This window comes from Vespa crabro, chromosome 6 (assembly GCF_910589235.1).
Source record: "Vespa crabro chromosome 6, iyVesCrab1.2, whole genome shotgun sequence".
NCBI classification, from domain to species: Eukaryota; Metazoa; Arthropoda; class Insecta; order Hymenoptera; family Vespidae; genus Vespa; species Vespa crabro.
This window is the reverse complement of record NC_060960.1, coordinates 10327293-10346565: the sequence shown is the minus strand read 5'-3', so window position 1 is coordinate 10346565 and position 19273 is coordinate 10327293. Positions and strand designations below refer to the sequence as shown.

The 19273-nt window shown below is 31.4% G+C and overlaps 1 protein-coding gene across 7 annotated transcripts; it reads right to left on the bottom strand.

Annotated features, from left to right (window-relative positions):
- Positions 1-968: 968 nt before the first annotated feature.
- On the bottom strand, positions 969-18309 carry LOC124424547 (kinesin-like protein unc-104). Of its 7 annotated transcripts, none has more exons than XM_046963761.1 (29): positions 17828-18309; positions 15322-15510; positions 15122-15204; positions 14875-14953; positions 14381-14726; positions 13985-14240; positions 13832-13834; positions 13536-13693; positions 13299-13438; positions 12678-12716; positions 10224-10358; positions 9549-9995; positions 9085-9287; positions 8804-8921; positions 8112-8284; positions 7321-7502; positions 7109-7246; positions 6872-6990; positions 6354-6723; positions 6153-6243; positions 5938-6053; positions 5268-5808; positions 4866-5055; positions 4244-4491; positions 3900-4165; positions 3542-3779; positions 3302-3438; positions 2719-2820; positions 969-2642 (listed from the first exon to the last, which is right to left on the bottom strand). In XM_046963761.1, the coding sequence occupies exons 2-29, from the start codon at positions 15419-15421 to the stop codon at positions 2540-2542; spliced, it is 5121 nt and encodes a 1706-aa protein (XP_046819717.1). In that variant the 5' UTR covers positions 15422-15510; positions 17828-18309; the 3' UTR covers positions 969-2539. The 7 variants fall into 7 exon arrangements, with proteins under 7 accessions (XP_046819717.1, XP_046819718.1, XP_046819719.1 ...); XM_046963762.1 differs by having other exon boundaries at positions 4875-5055; XM_046963763.1 differs by having other exon boundaries at positions 8112-8263.
- Between the last annotated feature and the right edge of the window lie 964 nt (positions 18310-19273).

Genomic DNA, 19273 nt, shown 5'->3' with positions numbered 1-19273 from the left:
TAATAATAATAATAATAATAATAATAATAATAATAATAATAATCAAAAGTCCAAAATGACATTAATTCACAATTTCATTGTCCATTATTTTTTGTCGTTTCTTTTTTTTTTTTTTTATTTTTTTTTTTTTTAATCGTAGAATATCACTCTATCCTCCGCTCACATGAAAGAGATATATCATCTTACTTTTTTATACTTATAATCGTAAATAACATATTTTACATAATCGCTTTCCTCGAGTTTTTTCTTTTTTTCTTTTTTCTTTTTTTTGTTCTTTTTTTCTTTTTTGTTTTGTTTATGTCCTTTACCGAGTCCTTAACGATTGCGTTTAGACATAGAACAAGAACGAAAGCTTCGAATAAGAGAAGAGAATATTTAAGTACTATTACAGGAGCCTCTTGCAGTCTTAACACGATCTCTCCGAGATATTAAGAGAGATTTTAAATTCCAATTTTAATTATCACGTCATTCAACACCGATCATCATCTCTCCCCTTTTTCTCTCTCTGTCTCTATTTATCTATCTTTCTCTATCTCTCGATCTCTGTTTTATTCTTCCTTCATCGAGTTTTTTTTATTTTTATTTTTTTTTTTGCTTCCTCCGCCTTCTCTCCCTTTCCTTCCCTTGCAACATTATTTCTCTCTCTCTCTCTCTCTCTCTCTCTCTCTCTCTCTCTGTCTCTTATTTGTTTTCATTTCGTTTTTTCTCTTCCTTTTTTTTTTCGTTTTTTTTTCTTTTTTTTTTTTTTTTTTTTTCTTTTTTTTTACACTTGTGCACCATTTCGAACGAGGAGGCATTTTAAATGGAGACTACAGCACATAGAAATGTCTGATAAGGATGAAAGCTGAGAAAACGCGTGAGCTGCATAACGCACACGTCTATATATAATGGAAAATAATTTCATTTTCGTTATAATCTCTTAAAGATTATTTCACCTCCTTCATATATAACAAATAAAGGACACCTCGTAACGATATACATATACATACTTTAATAGTAATTCAATCATTTGTTTACATACTCATCGATGTAATTCTTCTTTGGTAATATGTATGTGTATGTGTATGTATATGTGTATGTGTATTTGTATGTGTGTATGTGTGTATGTATCTATTTTGTATATATGTACGTATTTTCGTATGTGTGATCGGCAAATAAATAATTATTTTAAAAATGAGATAGAAGAGCTCTCTCTCTTTCTCTCTCTCTCCCTCTCTCTCTCTCTCCCCCTCACGTCATCTCTCCTCACCACCATCCCTATACCCTTCTAACCCTTTCGTTCTTTCGAACGCTGTTTTCTTCTTGTTCTACTTGTTCTTCTTCTTCTTCTTCTTCTTCTTTTCTTTTTTTCTTTTTTTAATTCATTCATTTCCTTTTCCCTCTAAACGCACTTCACAATATTAGGCATAAACGCACATTATTCAACACGCAAATCACCAAATTTGTTTGGACGCACATTTTTGAAAGAGAGATAAATAGATAGATAGATAGAGAAAGAGAGAGAGAGAGAGAGAGAGAGAGAGAGAGAGAGAGAGAAAGGGAGAAAGAGAATTAATGAAATCCTTTTTTCTTCCATAAGATATGGAAGTGGAAAGGAGAAAGGAAGAGAAAGAAAAAAAGAAAAAAAAAAGAAAAAGAAAGAAACGAAAGAAAGAAAGAAAGAAAGAAAGAAAGAAAGAAGAAAAAAAAGAATAGAACATACACACAGATCGATATATGAAATTCCCTGCGAACTTTCCTTGTTGTGTTGTCTCATCGGCGACATTTCGCAAGAAATCGAAACGTACCGAGAAACGCGAAACGCTTAAACGCGAAAGTGTTCTCGGCTAAAACGCTAAAAGGTACAATGATGTTTTTTTTCTTTTTTGTTTTTTCTTTTTTTGTAATTTTTTTTTTTTTTCTTCTTTATTTCAGCATGTCGCTATTCATAGAAGGAGAATATATTTCGCTTTTCTTTCTTTCTGTTTCTTTTTTTTTTTTTATTTTTCTTCTTTTTTTTCAATCCTGCACGTAGGCGAAGTAAGCAGGGCGTTATTTTATTTTTTTTTTTTTTTTCTGTATGGTTTACGCGTTTGTTTAGTTTCTTCTTTCTTTTCTTTTCTTCCTCTTTTCTTTTTTTTTTTCTTTTCAAATCCTCCTTTTGCTTTTCATTCGGTATATTAGCGCCTATCTCGTGTATACGCAATTATATGTGTATCTTTGTACGTGTGTTTTATGTATCTTTGTGTGCGTGTGTGTGCGTATGTATATCTCTGTGTATGTGTGCGCGCGTATGTATGTTGTGTGTGTGTGTGTATGTGTGTATATGTGTATGATAAAATAACGTATGTATCCTTAAACGAGATTCCGAGATATCAAGATCATCGGTTTAGCGAATAACCACGTCGGCGACGTTCTCTTGTCGCGACGATCACTCGATGACTACTGAAAATCGAAAACTATAGAAGTCCTGGGCCGAAAATGTCGCTTTTGGCCAACGGAATATTCTCTTGGAGGCTCTTGCAACGGCGCCGGTTACCTCCAGCAAGGCATCGATCACTCACTTGGTTTGATTCGATTGTTGTTCCGACGCCGAAGTAACACCGGTTGGTGAAACATTGTTTAAGGATCTAGTAACCGGGCCTTTGCGTGCCAATTTTGATCTAAAACAAGTGATTTCGATAAGAAAGTTATCATTTAAATAATCAAATCATTAATCATATTTCATCAGACGCGTACCTTATCTGACCGGCTAGAAGTGGATTGATAGCGTACAACCAATCGTATACTTCCTTGTCACCTAAAGTCTGAAGAAGATAACCACGGTGTTTTGTCACGACACTATAAGAAATAATAATAAAAATATACACATATGCGTTTATTAAATTAAATCTTTTAATATTTAATATCCTTTGAAAATAATGAATGAATCAATCAATGGACAAATGGATACATGAATGAACGAATGAATGGATGCATGAATGAACAGATGGATACATGAATGGACAAATGGATACATGAATGAATGGATAAATGGATGCATGAATGAATAGATGGATGCATGAATGAATGAATGGACAGATTGATGCATGAATGAACGAATGAATGGATGGATACATGAATGGACAAATGGATACATGAATGAATAAATGGATGGATGGATGCATGAATGAATGGATGCATGAATGGATAGATGGATGCATGAATGAATGAATGGGCAGATGGGCACATGAATGGATGGATGCATGAATGAATGAACGAATGAATGAATGAATGGGCAGGTGGATGCATGGATGAACGAATGAATTAATATTTTGCTGACCTGAATGTGTTTGGTACTTTCACCATAGCTAATTGATCCTCGGAGTATTCTACTTGAGCAGTTGCTAAATTAATCAGAGCTCTTTCTACGGGATCTTTTTCCTCTCGGAAGATCAAAACGTAAGGTCGACGTACTGCCTGAATAGAAAAGAAAAAAAAAAATAAAGAAAATCAAACGTCGCAAGAAGAACATTTTCAAATTTTAAACGATATAATTTATATTTCCTTTTTAAAAACTTACAACCCAACGTTTCTTCCATCCATTAGTCTTGTGTTCTAAAACATTCAAATATCCTTTCCTAGCAATGACAGGACTGATACGTATCTCCTCGACTTCTGGTACATACAACACTAGATTTTCCTTCGAAGGTGAAGACGATCCCATCGGAGCAGGTGCTGTACATGATTGACCAATTGTCTCGCTAGCTAATATGCTTTCTTGAAGCTCTTGCAATTTGGCTCTTTCGGGTGAACTCAGTCTGTAAAAAAGAGAGAGAGAGAAAAAAAAAAGAAAAGAAAAAAGAATTTTAAATGCCGCGTTAAAATTTTATAAACAAATGAGAGATAAAAATTTGGATTAGATGCGTTTGTAAACTAACTCTTGTGACGACGAGGACAAAACCGATGATAGCATAGATGCCGACATATCACCTATCGTATCTTCTCCCGGTGAAACGTCGGACAATAAAATCGGTTCTTTGCTTGGAATTCTACCTTGGATAAGTTTAATATATTTAGTTGCCAATTCTCTCTCCCTTTCAGTCATTTCCCAAGGTTCATAAACGTCTTTGCTGGTTGAACGTTTGAGTTTGACCGGGCTAGCATGTGATTCGTTTGTAGCTTTGGCTACCATATTACAAACCTCCTATAATACGATATTACAATGATCAATGTGTTGTCCATAATGTTTCTCGAATGAAACAAAATGATTCATAATATTTACCTTTTCGCTTTTTGTGAAATCATGTAATGGTTTATTACACATAGGCATTTTATCGATGCCAAGTTTCTCTCTCAAAAGTAATGTATGTCTGACCCTTTCAACCTCTTCCAATCTCGTTAATTTCTCAAGTTCCCATTGATGATCGAAAATCAAACTATCTCCTCGCGGTCTCCAACCATGAAGATTTTCTTCACCTCTGACGTACGTAGAACTCGTGTCTAATACACGACGTTGTCGCCTTTGTACGCCTAATGTAATAAACGAAAAGGAAAGAAGTTCGATGCGTATAACGTAAAAGAATTTAAATATAAATAAAACATTATAATGTCTTCACTGATTAATGTTTGCACGAAGCCTTCGCGTTCGAATATATTAGACGAAGTTGATGTACACGCCGATAGAAGAGAACCAACACCGATTGAAAGACTCGTTCTCGTCTTAATGTATTTCAAAATTGTCAAATATATTTTATAATTATTAAGATAAATATCAATTATCGTCTCGAAAAATAATAATTTCTTTTCGTCTGCTGATAACGATCAGTGCAAACGTTTTATAATATTCGCTGTAACTTAGGATACATAGTAGCAAGCTGCTACACTAAGGGAGACACAGGACAAACCTGGGCTACCTGCTTCCGATGAACGTCGCAGCACCAATTCATAGACGCCGCTAAGTCGATTTGCTTCTTGATTTCGATAACTTCCACTGAACAGATGTTTTAATGATCTTGGCCCGACCCTGGCATCTCTGCCATAAATAATCATGCTCAAATCTTTTGTAATAATTGCTGGTCTACCACAATTCTCCAACTAAAATGAAAATCAAATCAAGTCAAGTTCAAAGTCAAAAGAAATTTAACGTTTAAAAAAAAAAAAGAAAAAAAAAAAATTGCTCGCTTTAATAGATAAATCATTTTATTTTATTTTATTTCATTTATTTATTATTATTTTTTTCTTTTTTTTTTTCTTTTTTTTTTTTTTTTTTTTTTTTGGTAAAGTTTCATTTTAAACGCGAAACAAACCTCAAGGTATGCGGAGATAGTCATGAATATTTGTTCACCGTAAGACGTGACCCTGTTAAGCAAGGCCGAATTGTGCAAAGAACTGTCCCAGGCTGCCTCGAATCTGAACATACATCTGTCGTCACCTGGAACTTCAAGATATTCACCTGGGAATAATCCCAATGAAAGTACGGAGGAGTCGTTATCCTCTTCTTCCGGTTCTGGTGTATTCCTAATACGACCTACAACGAGTTCTCTTACGTCTTTCCATCGTAATTCAGAAGCAGGCTCGTGTACAATCGTTATACGAATACGACGTTGAATCCCTTGATGAAGTAGGAATAATCCACGGCAAGGTAAATCATCGCTATGATCAACAACCGATGGAACATATTCACCGTTTGGTGCTAATTCGCAAATTTCAAACCATACGAGTACATCATATTTTGCATGAACGTGTGAAGTACTTGGTGATGGTAAAACGCTACCAAACTTTGGTGAACGTACAGGTTGACTAATTGGTATTGAAGGTGGTAACATCCTTTTTGGTGGTTGTCGTACGCTATTAAAATGAATAGAAATAAAGGCTTAAACATTTTGGCACAATCGAATAACTAGAATAAAAGATAATATTAATATTATGTGTGCGTGTGTGTGTGATCGCTTCTATACATATATCGTTTATACTAACTATTCTAGTTTAGCATCCTTGTGTAACGGATGTTGCTGATAATGTCCAAAGATCTCAAATACAATCGGTTGTGATTTAAGATATTCCAAGAAAGATTTTGTGACCGTCACTGTAATCTGTATGATATATTATATTAGAAGACATTAGAAACGTTTGAATTATTTGATTAAATAAAAAATTTTTCCTTCGATCATTTATATGAATTTATCATTTACATTTTGTACATGATAAAATCCAGGTGGATTTCCTTTGGTTGTATTCTTTGCCGGTTCCGTTGAAAATGCTTCGTCATGTCGGTGTAAGAAACTTAAATGTAATGATACAATATGATTTTATTAATTTGTTGAAATTAAATAGAACTTTATTAATTATTTATTTTTTGATATTAAATGTATCCTACGTTATTATTTACGTACTTGAATTGACAGAAAATATCGGCATACTCGGTCGAAATACCCATTGCTTGTAACACCGTAACTCTGAATGTAAATTCAGCACCAAGTTGTAAATGATCCGGTAGATCTTCTTCCTTCATATCACTTGAAACTGAACTATCACCTCTTCCGCTATCAGCGTCACATATATCATCCTCATCTTTCAAATCCTTGTGTAATTCGTTATGACCTATTACGCGATCGTCATTCATCAATATTTGACGATTCTTTTCCAAAGTTTGAGCCAGAAGTGTATTTCGTTTGTTATGTTTATGTCCACCGAATAAATCATCTTCGAAAGAAATATGTGCCGATTGTCTAACACCGCTCGAATATTCGCTATTTTCTTCTCCTAAAACAAAAAAAAAAAAGATCATCCTCTCCGTATATTATTTGGATCTATTTCAAAAAAAAAAAAAAAGAAAGAAAAAAGAAAGAAAAAGAAAGAAAAAGTAGGAAAAGAACGAAAAATGTTTGTTCGTATTATTTTTCAAACCTACCAACAACACCTTGTACGGCTACTCTTAAATAACCTTTGACATCTCCCTTCTCATTGACTATAGCCACTTTGTGAATAAGTGGTACGGGATACATCAAATTGCTTAGATATACGAATGATCTATAAATCCAAATTATATGTATCAATAAGACAACCATATTGTGATATATATATATATATATGTACATCTATGTGTGTGCACACGTGTGTGTTATTTGTGAAAAATTATAGTATTCACCTTCCAACCATGCGGAACCAGGGGAAACGATCGTAAAACGGGTCACCACCCGTGATAGTTTCGATATTGAAATCTGGCGACGTAGGTGAAAGTTCAGCCTCATTATGATACATTTCGCGCATTAGTTCTAACCTAAGCCTATAGAATGATTTAATAATCATAGATAAATATAAATTTCTTTGTATGGTATAGAACGAACGAATCTTAATTACCTTAATTTTTCTAAGGTCCAATAATGCGTGGCGCCATTCTTTGTATCCTGAACTTCAACGGCAACGATTGTACGAGGGAATGGTCTTTCTTCTTCCTCTTCACCATCGGTAGCAATTGGTAAAAGATCAACAGGTAACGGAGAATAAAGGGTATCTGTTAATAGCGTAAATTGGAACTGGACCTGTAATTGAAAAATAATAATAATAATAATAATAATAATAATAATAATAATAATAATCGTAAATATTTGACAAATACATACGTGCTTATATACGAACTATTCACAAGGGAACCATTCTCGATACATTCAATTCTTTTTAAATTTTAATTTTTGTAAATTTAAATGTCAAAATATTTGACCCGAACATCTCACTTTTTATATTCGTAATTAATTTCCCTAATTGTCATTATTTTGATTCCCATTAAACGACAAAATTTTATTGGCCAACGAACGAACGATAATTTATTTCAGAAGTCAATCCAATTTAATCCCGTATACTCTTAATGTAAATCGTTGGAATAATGCGATTCAAACGCAATGGCAAGACCATTTTACAATGTTCATTTGAATTTATATTTTAAAAGGAATTCAAAAAAAAAAAAAAAATTAAACAAAACGTTTCGTATTATTCTATCACCTTATTCGTATTATTTCTTCACTGTTTCTTTTTTTTTTTTTTTTCTTTTTTTTCTTTTTTATTTAGAGCTAATCGACTTTTTTCGACGTAATTTTTCACATATCAAAAATAAAATGATAATATAAAAATTCTTTCCCCGGTATGTTTTTTACCTTTTTCTTAAGTTCAACCGAAATGGCATTGGCTTCCTTGAGGAATATCGCATTGCCCCATAGGTCATCCCGTAGACTGGTAAATTGATGATACTTCCATTTGCGGAAGGCCCAAGCGGCCAATTGGAAATCTCTCTCGGTCCAGTTGCTCTCTGCGTCAAACAAGGGGTTGACTGAAATGCAAGCCATCACCAGGCAAAACAGTCAGAAAAGCCAAGCATGTTACCAATGTCTTCGTCAACTACGCTCTACAATTATAACGATCAGATAATACTGGGTGCATAATAATAACAAATGAAATGATGATTCTTGCGTACTTAAGAAAAAAAAAAAGAAAAAAAGAAAAAAAAATCAGACGAAAGACAAAAAAAGACAAAAAAAAAGAATAAGATAAACGATTACAAGATATGAGAGGAGAAATTTCACATGAGAGAACGCAAAAGAAAAAAAAAAAAAAAAAAAAAAAAAAGAAAGAAGAAGAAGAAGAGAAAATGAAAGAAAATCGTTCGATACAAATAAAATAATATTTCAATGAAGTTCTAACGAAGTGATTAAACGTGCCAATCGTGAAACGATAGTTTAATGTTTGCATAAAAAATAAATTATAAAATTGTATTAAGTGAAATCGATTCGTTAAATAAATATTATTATTACTCAGCGATTTCACAGCGATATATCATTAGCATACATACCGAATATATCTTCTTCGGTATTATTAAAGTCCTCTGGCGTGTAACTGCTATACATTGACATAGTCATACTTTGTTCTTCTACCTGCTTCTGCAAGGCATCTATTCGTGCTTCGTAACTCTATTATCAAGAAAAGAAACGGAAAAGAACTTCAGTTTTATGACGTAATGCGGAATAGAAAAAGAAAATGAAAGAAAATGAGAGAGAGAGAGAGAGAGAGAGAGAAAAGAAGAATAAGAAAAAAAAAAAAAGAAAGAAACAAACAAAAGACATGCTAACTTACCTTACGTTGTTCTTCAAAGAACTGATCAGCCTCTTCTTTTTCCTTTCGAAATTGTTCCTCTAGTACTAATAATCTCTTTTCCATTTCCAATTTGAGATCAATACCTTGTTTCTCTAATAATTCAATTTGTGCGAAGTTCCAATCAACGGTTTCACCGTTGCCGGGTGTCTCAGCGGGTGAATTTTTCTCTCTTCGTTCACGTACTTTTTATTAACGTAATGGAACAAAGAAAGAAGAAAGGAAATAAAATAATGACATACTCTCAAGACGCAATAACGCACGTACGTCTATATAAAGATATAGAATGAATGAATGAATGAATGAATGAATGAATGAATGAATGAATGAATGACTGAATGACTGACTGACTGACTGACTGAATGGGTGGATGGATGAATGCATGAATGGGTGGATGGATGGATGAATGAATGAATAAGTAAAGAGGACAAATTATTCAAAAGTACCTTGATCAGGATGATTGAACCTGAATACATGATTTTTCCCAAGGATAACGCGTGATCCAGTTTTAAGTACAATCGGTTCGGTTATTTCACGACCATTTACATAAATCAATGCATCCTTCTTAGGCATCAGAGTAATTACACCCTCGTGATTTTCAAATACGCAATGCTCGCTCAATATATGAGGACCGCAAAGTTGTATATCCTGTGGTATATTAGCTTCGGCGCTACCGATACGCGTGAAACCATCCTTTATATAATAAATAAGACACTCGGACATCAATGGATCCTCGTTTAGATTAACCAAGTGTGGTGTTTTCTTCGGTGAAAATACACCAACTGTAACGCCATCCTCTTTAACTGCTACACCCATCTCAGCGAAAACAGCTTCGCGTTGGAGTCGAATCGATTCCGTTCTCTTCAATTTTTCTTCCCACGTTTCGTTTAATTCTATAGACATATATGTATATGTATATGTATAATATAATAATAAAAAAAAAAAAAAAAAAAGAAAAAGAGTTTTGTTAACAACGAGAACGGAAAGAATTCATTTTTCTTTTTCTGTTTTTTCTTTTTTTTTGTTTTCGTTCTTTTTTCTTCTCCTTTTTCTTTTTACGAATAAAAAATAAAAATGAAAAATGAATTTATATAAGTTATATACGTGTTATATCAATTTACCGGCTATTAATTTTTCTGATGCTTGCAACTGATCAACCGCTTCTTCGGCAATAGTCGAAGTTGTGTGTGAGGGAATTCTTGAACGTGATTCTTTGTAATCGTCCTCGCGTTTATTCGTTCGAATGATCTCATCCCCTGTAGATAATAACAAAGAGACACAATATAATTTTAATATACGATAAAATATTTCCTTTCAGATATTACGTGTAATTATTGATTATCATTATTATTTTTTTCTTTTCTTTTCTTCTTTTTTTTCCTTTTTTTTTTTTTATTATCATCGTTGTTGTTACCGTTATTATTATTATTACTATTATTATTATTACTATTATTATTACTATTATTATTATTATTATTATTATTATTATTATTATTATTATTATTATTATAAATTACGCGTTCGCGTAGCGAATTCACGTATTTTTGAAAAAACACACACAAAGCCATAACTATAGGCGATAGCATAAGCATAGAGAATATTTTTAACGCTTTCGTCTGCTCCCTTTTTCTTTACAATTTTCAGTTTAAATTATTCATCTAAATAATATATATATATATATATATATATATATATATATATATATATATGTAGATATATAGATATATATAGATATATAATTAGAAGACGGTCTCCATTAAAAAAAAAATTTTTTTTAATATTATTAGAGGGAACGAGGCGTAGCGTGTTGATAATTGATCTTTTCAAATGAAGTTTAGCAGGGTTGTAATGAGAGAAGCATGGCTAATAAAATATGACATTAGAGACATATATATATATATAAAACTATTGTAATCGCTTATGAATGAGAAACATAGAAACGATTTTTCTATTTCGTATTTTTTTTTATATGCAATTCTTTTTCTCTCTTTTTTTTTTTTTTTTTTTTTTTTTCTTTATTTTCTTTATTTTTCTATGGGGGGATGGAAAAGCTAACATACTGACCAAAATTACTAAAACGGACGACATCTGAAAAATGAATCATTATTGTATAACAAATACATAAATATATACTTGTTTGTATACACCTAACAGATAAGCTTCTTAAAGCGTTCTTCATGCTATTTTATTTCAAGAACAACGAATCGCATAAATCAAACGCATCTTTTTACTTTTTTTCCTTTTTATCATCTCATTGTATTATTTTATTAAATAATTCAGAAGCAAACGTTAGCAATAATATAAATTTGATATTATATAAGATAATGATTATTGTAAGTTATTACATGGACTTTATGGAATATATATGACGCAAGGAAAAAACTATTTTGAGAAGTTATACACGAGATAATATATATATATATATATATATATATATATATATATATATATTCATGCAATATGGAATAATAATAATAGTAATAATAATAATAATAATAATAATAATAATAATAATAATAATACAACAATTTATTTTATATTATCAATACAACCATAATCACGCTTGCTTCTACCATGCATTTGACTTTATTATTATCGTTACTACAGAATTTTTTATATGTCCATGCAACGTTGTAAGCTCATATATACAGAATATATAGATACATACAGAGCTACTGTTCTTTTTTCTCTTTTTTTCTTTTTTTTATAATTCATATTGATCGGTAAGTCTTCTCTTTTGTTTGTTTGTCTTTTCTTTTATCAATGCGATTCGTTATTTTCTTCATCGTGCATTTGATACGCTTCAAAATGTAAAATATTAAAAGAATGAAACATAATGATTATTTTTTTACTAATACTATAATGGAAAAAAATCTATTACTTCTTTTTCTTTCTTTTTTCTTTTTTCTTTTTTTTTTTTTTTTTTTTTTTTTTTTTTTAGAAAATAATATACATATAATAATCTACATTTCTAATCACTTGTTCACTAATCTCTTAACAATTTTCTTATTTTATTATTGTTAACGTTTATTTTTTTCTATTGCACTTTTTTTGCCTTATCACTGTTTTTCTTTCTTTTTTCATTTTATAACATTTATGCAGATGTTGATACTATTATTATTGTTTATTCATTATAGGGAAGACATATTGAAAGGATATTTTAAATACGGCAGAATATAATGTAGTCTAGGCTAAATGAAAATGAAAAAGGAAAAAAAAAGAAAAGAAAAATGGGCACTCTCGCGAAGCAATATATAATATATATAGTATATATATATATATATATTATATGCAATATATAAACAATCGAGTATATAAAAGAGATACGCAGGTATGAAGGTGTTATGAATATTGTGCATTTGGCCGTGAAAAAGAAGCATATATTGAGTAAAAGGCACAATGGTAAAACGATTGCCTTGGCTTGGACGCTGCTTTTGCCGTGTTTACTTGTCATTCTTGCTTTTTTTTTTGTTTGTTTGTTTGTTTGTTTGCTTTGCTTTGCTTTGCTTTGCTTTGCTTCGTTTTGTTTCTTAAACAAAGAGAATTTTTTTTTTTTTTTGTAAATTGTTACTTACTATGCTCTTTCTTTTCATAAGTGACTTTGCCATCTGGCCCTACGTTATGCATAAAAGGGACAAAGAAAAAAATACTATATAAATAGCTTACCTACGGTGCACCATATAATATAAATAATATTATTTCGTTAAAAAGATTTGTTATTCTTCTTCTTTTATTTATTTTTTTTTTTTTTGGTTTTTTTCTAAATATATATATATATATATATATATATGTATGTATGTATATACCTTTTCTTTTCTTTTCTTTTCTATTTTTTTAAATTTTGCAGCAACACAAACACAATACATTATTATTTTTAATTCAATTTCAAACGTTTCAAATATTTTGTAATTTTTTTGTTTTTTTTTCTTTTTGTTTTTCTTTTTTTTTTTTTTTTTTTTATATATATATATGATTATCACATTACGATCAATATCTAAAATAAATATATTTTGTTATGACGATGGTATTGAAATTATTTATATGTTGCCTTCTTTATACTAAAATCAAAACTATTTATGGGTTTATATGTGGAAATTTGCTTTGGAAGAGTTAGTTTTAAAATATTACTTTACAACGCAACAAGATTTGCATACTCGAAACAAGCGACATCAGTAATGGTATACGTCATAACTCACCTTCTTGTACGTCGATCCCTTCTTGTTTGAGTAGTTCACGTAATTTCTGTATTTCTTCTTTGAGCTCTCGAATGAGTTTGGCGTTCGCATCCTCGTTGACCACGGCTTTGCAAACGATTTGTTTTGCCCGATCCGCGTATCTTCGAAGGTCACAGCAATAATTGACTTTATCAGTTTGTTGACTGTTCAATAGAAAAAAAAAAATATGTATATATACATATATATAAATATAATTACCTCAATGTCGATAAAGTTTCATCGTAATTGATGTCGGCTGGACTAACAGCTGCTATCATTGCGGTCTTCGAATTACCACCAAGATTTTCACGTAATAACCATGTTAGAACTGAATCTCTGTAGGGGATGAAGTCTGCCTTCTTTTTTTTCTTGGTAGCCTGAAAAAATTCATAAAAAAAAAAAAAAAAAAAAAACACATATAAATATACATATATGTTATAAAATTAAAATATATTAAAACGTTGCTTTGAAAATATTTATTAGAAAAAATTCTTGAATCTATAATGAAAACTTACCGCCTAATTATCCGTAAAAATAATGGCAGCAAGAAATGTAAAATCATTGGGAGATTAATATGAAAATAATAAATATTTATTTTCGATATTACAATTAATGTCAAATTTAAATCCATGTCAAAGAATACAAAAAAAAAAAAAATGTATACTAACGATCTCGGCCAATGCGCTGATAACTTTTCCGAGTGTAGTAAGACTCTTATTTATATTTGCACCTTCCTTCAATCTTGTACCCTTTGCACCAGTTGAATCGGCCCTTTCAGAACCTGCCAGATCGACAAGTGATATTTTACTAACTTTCTCTGTCGCTAATCCGGTCGTTGAATCTTGTCTTTGTTGTGTGAAGAAAATTGTAAAGACCGCGTGCGATCTGCTGGATGTCTCGTTCATGTTTGTGGCTGCGACCGTTCTATAGATCAAAAAAAAAAAAAAAAAGAGAGAAAAAAAGAAAGATTATAAACATAATTTAATACCTTAGAATGAAATAGCAAATTAAATGTTTTCTCTATTTATTTATTTTTTTGTTTGTTTGTTTGTTATTTTACCAACCTAGCTTTATTTCCTTCGTCTATGAGATCATGAATGTCTTGATATGACATCACTGCTAATTTTGAAAGATCCTCGACGTATGGTCCAAGAAGAGGATGTTCTCGTACACGTAAATTTCCTTTGTTCTTTGGATTTAACAAATCCCTAACCCTCTCACAATAAATCTCCATGTAGCTTACCTCAACCGAATATTTTAATTGTTCGGACGAGTTTCGACTGATCTTACGGAATAAATCCTTACAAATTTGAGGTATAATACCCTCTTGACCCTCCTCCTGTTTTCCCATCATTGTATAAGACTTTCCAGCACCGGTCTGTCCATAAGCAAATATACAAACATTGTAGCCTATAAAAGTAAAGTAAAAACAATATATTTCATGATTATCTTTCGTTGTTGCATTTAATATTTCGACCTTTTCTCTTTTTTATTCATTTCTTTTTTTTTTCTTTTTTTTTCTTCTCTTCAATTAATCTAATCATAATTTAATTTTTACCTTCAAATGCATGTTCTAACATTTCCTCGCCTATGTCCTTATAGACCATAATTTGCGAAGAATAATTAGAATCGCTTGGCTGCAATATATAAGATAATGTGTTACTTTTATTTCCTTTTCTTTTTTTTTTTTTTTTTTTATTATTATTATTAATTTAATTAAGAAGATATTATCTCTATTATAACTTTTATTTATTTGTTTATTTATTTATTTATTTATTTATTATTTTCTTCTTTTTCATACTCACGTCCATGGAAAAGTACGAATAATCATAATTGAAGCTTTTTATTGCATCCTTACTGCCTGCAGGTGCTTTTGGATTTACTATTGCTGTTAATTGAAAATGTAATTTTAAAATTGACTTTTCTCTTTCATTTAATTTTTTAATTTAAAATACGAATATTTATATATATATATATTTTTTTTTCTGACGTATATTTTACTTACAAGTAGTACTTCCTGACATTTCAATGATGCATTGTGCTTCACGTGAAATTTCACGATTGTTAAAGGGTCGAACCCTCACCGCTACTTTCACCGACGACATCTTTACTTTTTTTTTTTTATTGGCCCTTCAATGTTCCTTACAAATTACTATGGTCGCGTTATTGTTGTGTGCCTTTGGTCAGGTCTGTTCTACGAGAAGAGAAAAAGAAAAAGATAAAAAAAAAAAAAGAAAAATCAGATACAAAAAATTCGAATTAGAAATGAAACTAAATCGACGAAAAATATTTTCATCATAATCATGAATCATCCATTTTGAAGTTCATTCATCGAGCACGAATAATTTCGCAAATCGATTTCATGGGGGTGGAAAAGAAAAATGTAAAAATAAATATAATAATTTTTAATATTTATCTTTGATCATTTTCTCATTCTTTATGAAACATTAATATCATCGCGGAGAGTATGCAAGTCAAACGTGATAATTTCTAAATAGATTTTAAGCAAAATGAGAAAGAAAAAAATTTGGAAAAAATTAGAAAAAACAATTTCACGTTTCGATTGTGACAAGGGAAAGCGAACATTCGTATTCTATTTTTTTTTTCCCTCTCTTGTGAAAATAAAACACAGAAAAAATGTGAAATTGAAAACGGAATGATCTTATTTAAGTCTATTTTATTGAAAAGAAAAAGAAACAAAAAAAAAGAAAAAAGAAAAGAGAAAAGAGAAAATTGGAAAAGAAATAATTTCACGTTTTGATCGTCGTATATCAAAGGATATGAATTCATTTCATTATCTTTTCTTTTTCCAAGAGATAGAAATAAATCACAGAATTGGAAATGTAAATTTTCAGAAACGTTAATTATGGAATGACTCAGAGTGCTCGATTATGTACACATGCGCTCTTGTACACGGCCATCCTGGCGCACGAGCAATTTGTAACACACAGCCTCTCTCTCTCTCTCTTTCTCTCTCTCTCTCTCTCTCTCTCATAGTTGCATGCATTTATGTGTGTGTGGCTCCTACGTACATAGTTACTCGTAAATAACGAAATAACATCGATACATAATGTCAATGTTATTAACCAACAAACGAGTTTGATGATCGATCGAAACAAACAAATCAAAATTCAACATGCTAATTGTATTTAATTTGACAATGACAAAACACCTAAAAACACCCGTCGAGAATTTTTAGAAACGGTAGAAACGATAAATCAATAAAGTCTCGTTCTAATGGAAGATACTCGTCGTCGTCGTCGTCGTCGTCTTATTCGTGGAATTTAGAACGCTTATTATTAGGTCAATAATGCATATCCAAGACGGGAAATTCATTGGAAATGAAAAAATTTTTCTTCTTTCCTTTTTCTTTTATTCTTTTTTTGTTTTTTTGTTTTTTTTTTTTCTTTTTAATCCTCTTTTACTCACTCGACGTCACACAAAACATTAATGTAGCGAAATTTTTAGGAAAAAAAAAAGAAAAAGAAAGAAAAAAATAAAAAAAAAAAAAAAAATAATAATAATAATATAATTTTCAATGTTTTCGAAGAATTTCTATACGTCACTCTGATTCGTAGCACTTGTAATATGTGTAAAATAAAATGAAAAAAAAAAAAAAAAAGTAAAGTACAAACAAATAATTAAAATCACCAGGGATGAGGAATGACGAGCAATCTCCTCGGCGTTGATAACGTTGACTGATGCTACTTCGACTGACAACACTTGCCCGTATTTCAACTGACTTGTACTCCTTACGTGATGTAGCTCGACGAATGGCCGGACGAAGTAGAGCGAGACGAAATAGTCGGCCATTTAAAAAATCGAATACAAAAAGAAAGAATATTCGAATATTTCCCACGATGACGTTTATTTATCTATGCGCGTAACGATTGACTAAAGAAAAGACGTCGAACGGGAAAAGAAAAGAAAAGAAAAAAAAAAAAGAAAAGGGAGAAAGAAAAAATATAATTAATTTTTTTTTCGTCTCTCTTTAAATCCAAAGAATGGTCCATCCAATTTGAATTAATTTCGAATACGTTTTCACGATGAGACAGACATAAAGAGAGAAAAAGAGAGACAGAGAGAGAGAGAGAGAGAAAGAGAAAGAGTGAGAGAGAAAATGAGAGAGAGAAAATGAGAGGTCACGTCGAAGACGTTACGAAGAAAACTGAGAAGTTCGAACCAACCGAAAGGGATCGAATCTTTCCGAAGGACGTTCGAGAAACGACGAAAGAACCAGAGAAATAGAGAGAGAGAGAGAGAGAGAGAGAGAGAGAAAGTAAGAAGGAGTGGGATAAATGAGAAAGGCATCGTACCGTGATCGATAGAGAACCGGGTTGGTTCGAGTTTCAAGGGAGTTCGAAAAGACAAAGAAGGAAAGATAAAGATAGACGGAGAGAATGAAAGAAAGAGAGAGAGAGAGAGAGAGAGGGTGATAGATACCATTCAAATATAAAAAAAAAAAATAGAAAACGAGGGTGAGAGAGTAGACTCCTCGGTTGTTTCCTTACCTTCTTCTCTCTATCGAATTAAAATTCCACCCTTTACTGTCCTTCCTTACTCGTATTTCTCCTTGGTTTATTGTAATTGGATATAAAATAATCACTGAACACTGAGGGACGCGCGCATGAAGAGCGCACGAAGACGTCGCCCGTCGACGTCGTACGGCATCGACGTAACTCCGCGATTATAACTTACTATTCGCGAGAAATAGATATAGTAAGTAAAGTACGCGCACGAGAAAGAAAGAGAGAGAGAGAGAGAGAGAGAGAGAGAGAGAGAAAAAGAGAGGAAAAAAAATCCTCGAGATTACTATCTCGGTGCACTAGACGATCGACGATCGAGATACATACCGCGAGGCGAAGACATTATTATCATTATTATATTTACTATTATTATTATTATTGTTATAGTAATAATAATAATAATAATAATGATAATGACGATGATAATACTTCGATTCGCATATTATTTGATATAACTTTCACGTTTTTCTCGTTTTTTTTTTTTCTTTTCTTATTTTTTATATGTGTATATATATATATATATATATATGTGCGTTTTTGTATATATATTATGTGTTTCTGTGTGTGTATGTGTGTATGTGTAGGTGTGTAAAGTGCGTCTATTTGTCTGTTTCTCTCTGTCAATCTCTATGTGTGTCTATGTGTGTCTGCGTGTGAGTGTAAGTGTATGTGTGTGTGTGTATATTTTTTTTCTACGCACGGCACGCAGCCGTCTCTCTCGCTCTCGCAGATCCACCCCGATGCCGAGTACAGCTAGCAATGCTCCTACGTTTTGGTAATATCGGTCGCCGAGAGTCAAGTGCACTGCGGGCGCCTGCGTCGATCGACGTGTGTGAAAGAAGGAGAGAGAGAGAGAGAGAGAGAGAAGGAGAGAGAGAGAGAGAGAGAGAGAGAGAGAGAGAGAGAGAGAGAGAGAGAGTAGATGGAAGGCGAACGACTGCGCCTACGCCATTTTTTCGAGACATTCCTAAAAATCAACCCCTTTTTCGTAATTCTGTAATGACGAAGATTAAGTTTAAGATTTCCATTACTTTCATTAATTTTTTCCAAATTCTTACTTTTCTTTATTCATCTAATCTCTAATCATATTTATCTATTTATTTATCTATCTATATATATATATATATATATATATATATATATATATATATATTTTTTTTTCTATCTTTTTAGTCATCTATCTGTTTCTAAATTTTTCTCTTAACTCTTCCTAAACGAGGTCATGTACGTGGTCGATGGATATAAAAGAAAAAAGGAAAAAAAAAGAAGAAAGGAAAAGAAAATGAAAAAAAGATTTTTTTCGATAATATCCCAACGAAATCCTTATTTCTATTATATCTACTCTATTTCAAAATATCCATAATATATTGAAATCGTATTCTCGAATAAGATATTGTGAAAATAAAAAGAAAAAAAAAAAAAAAAAAAAAG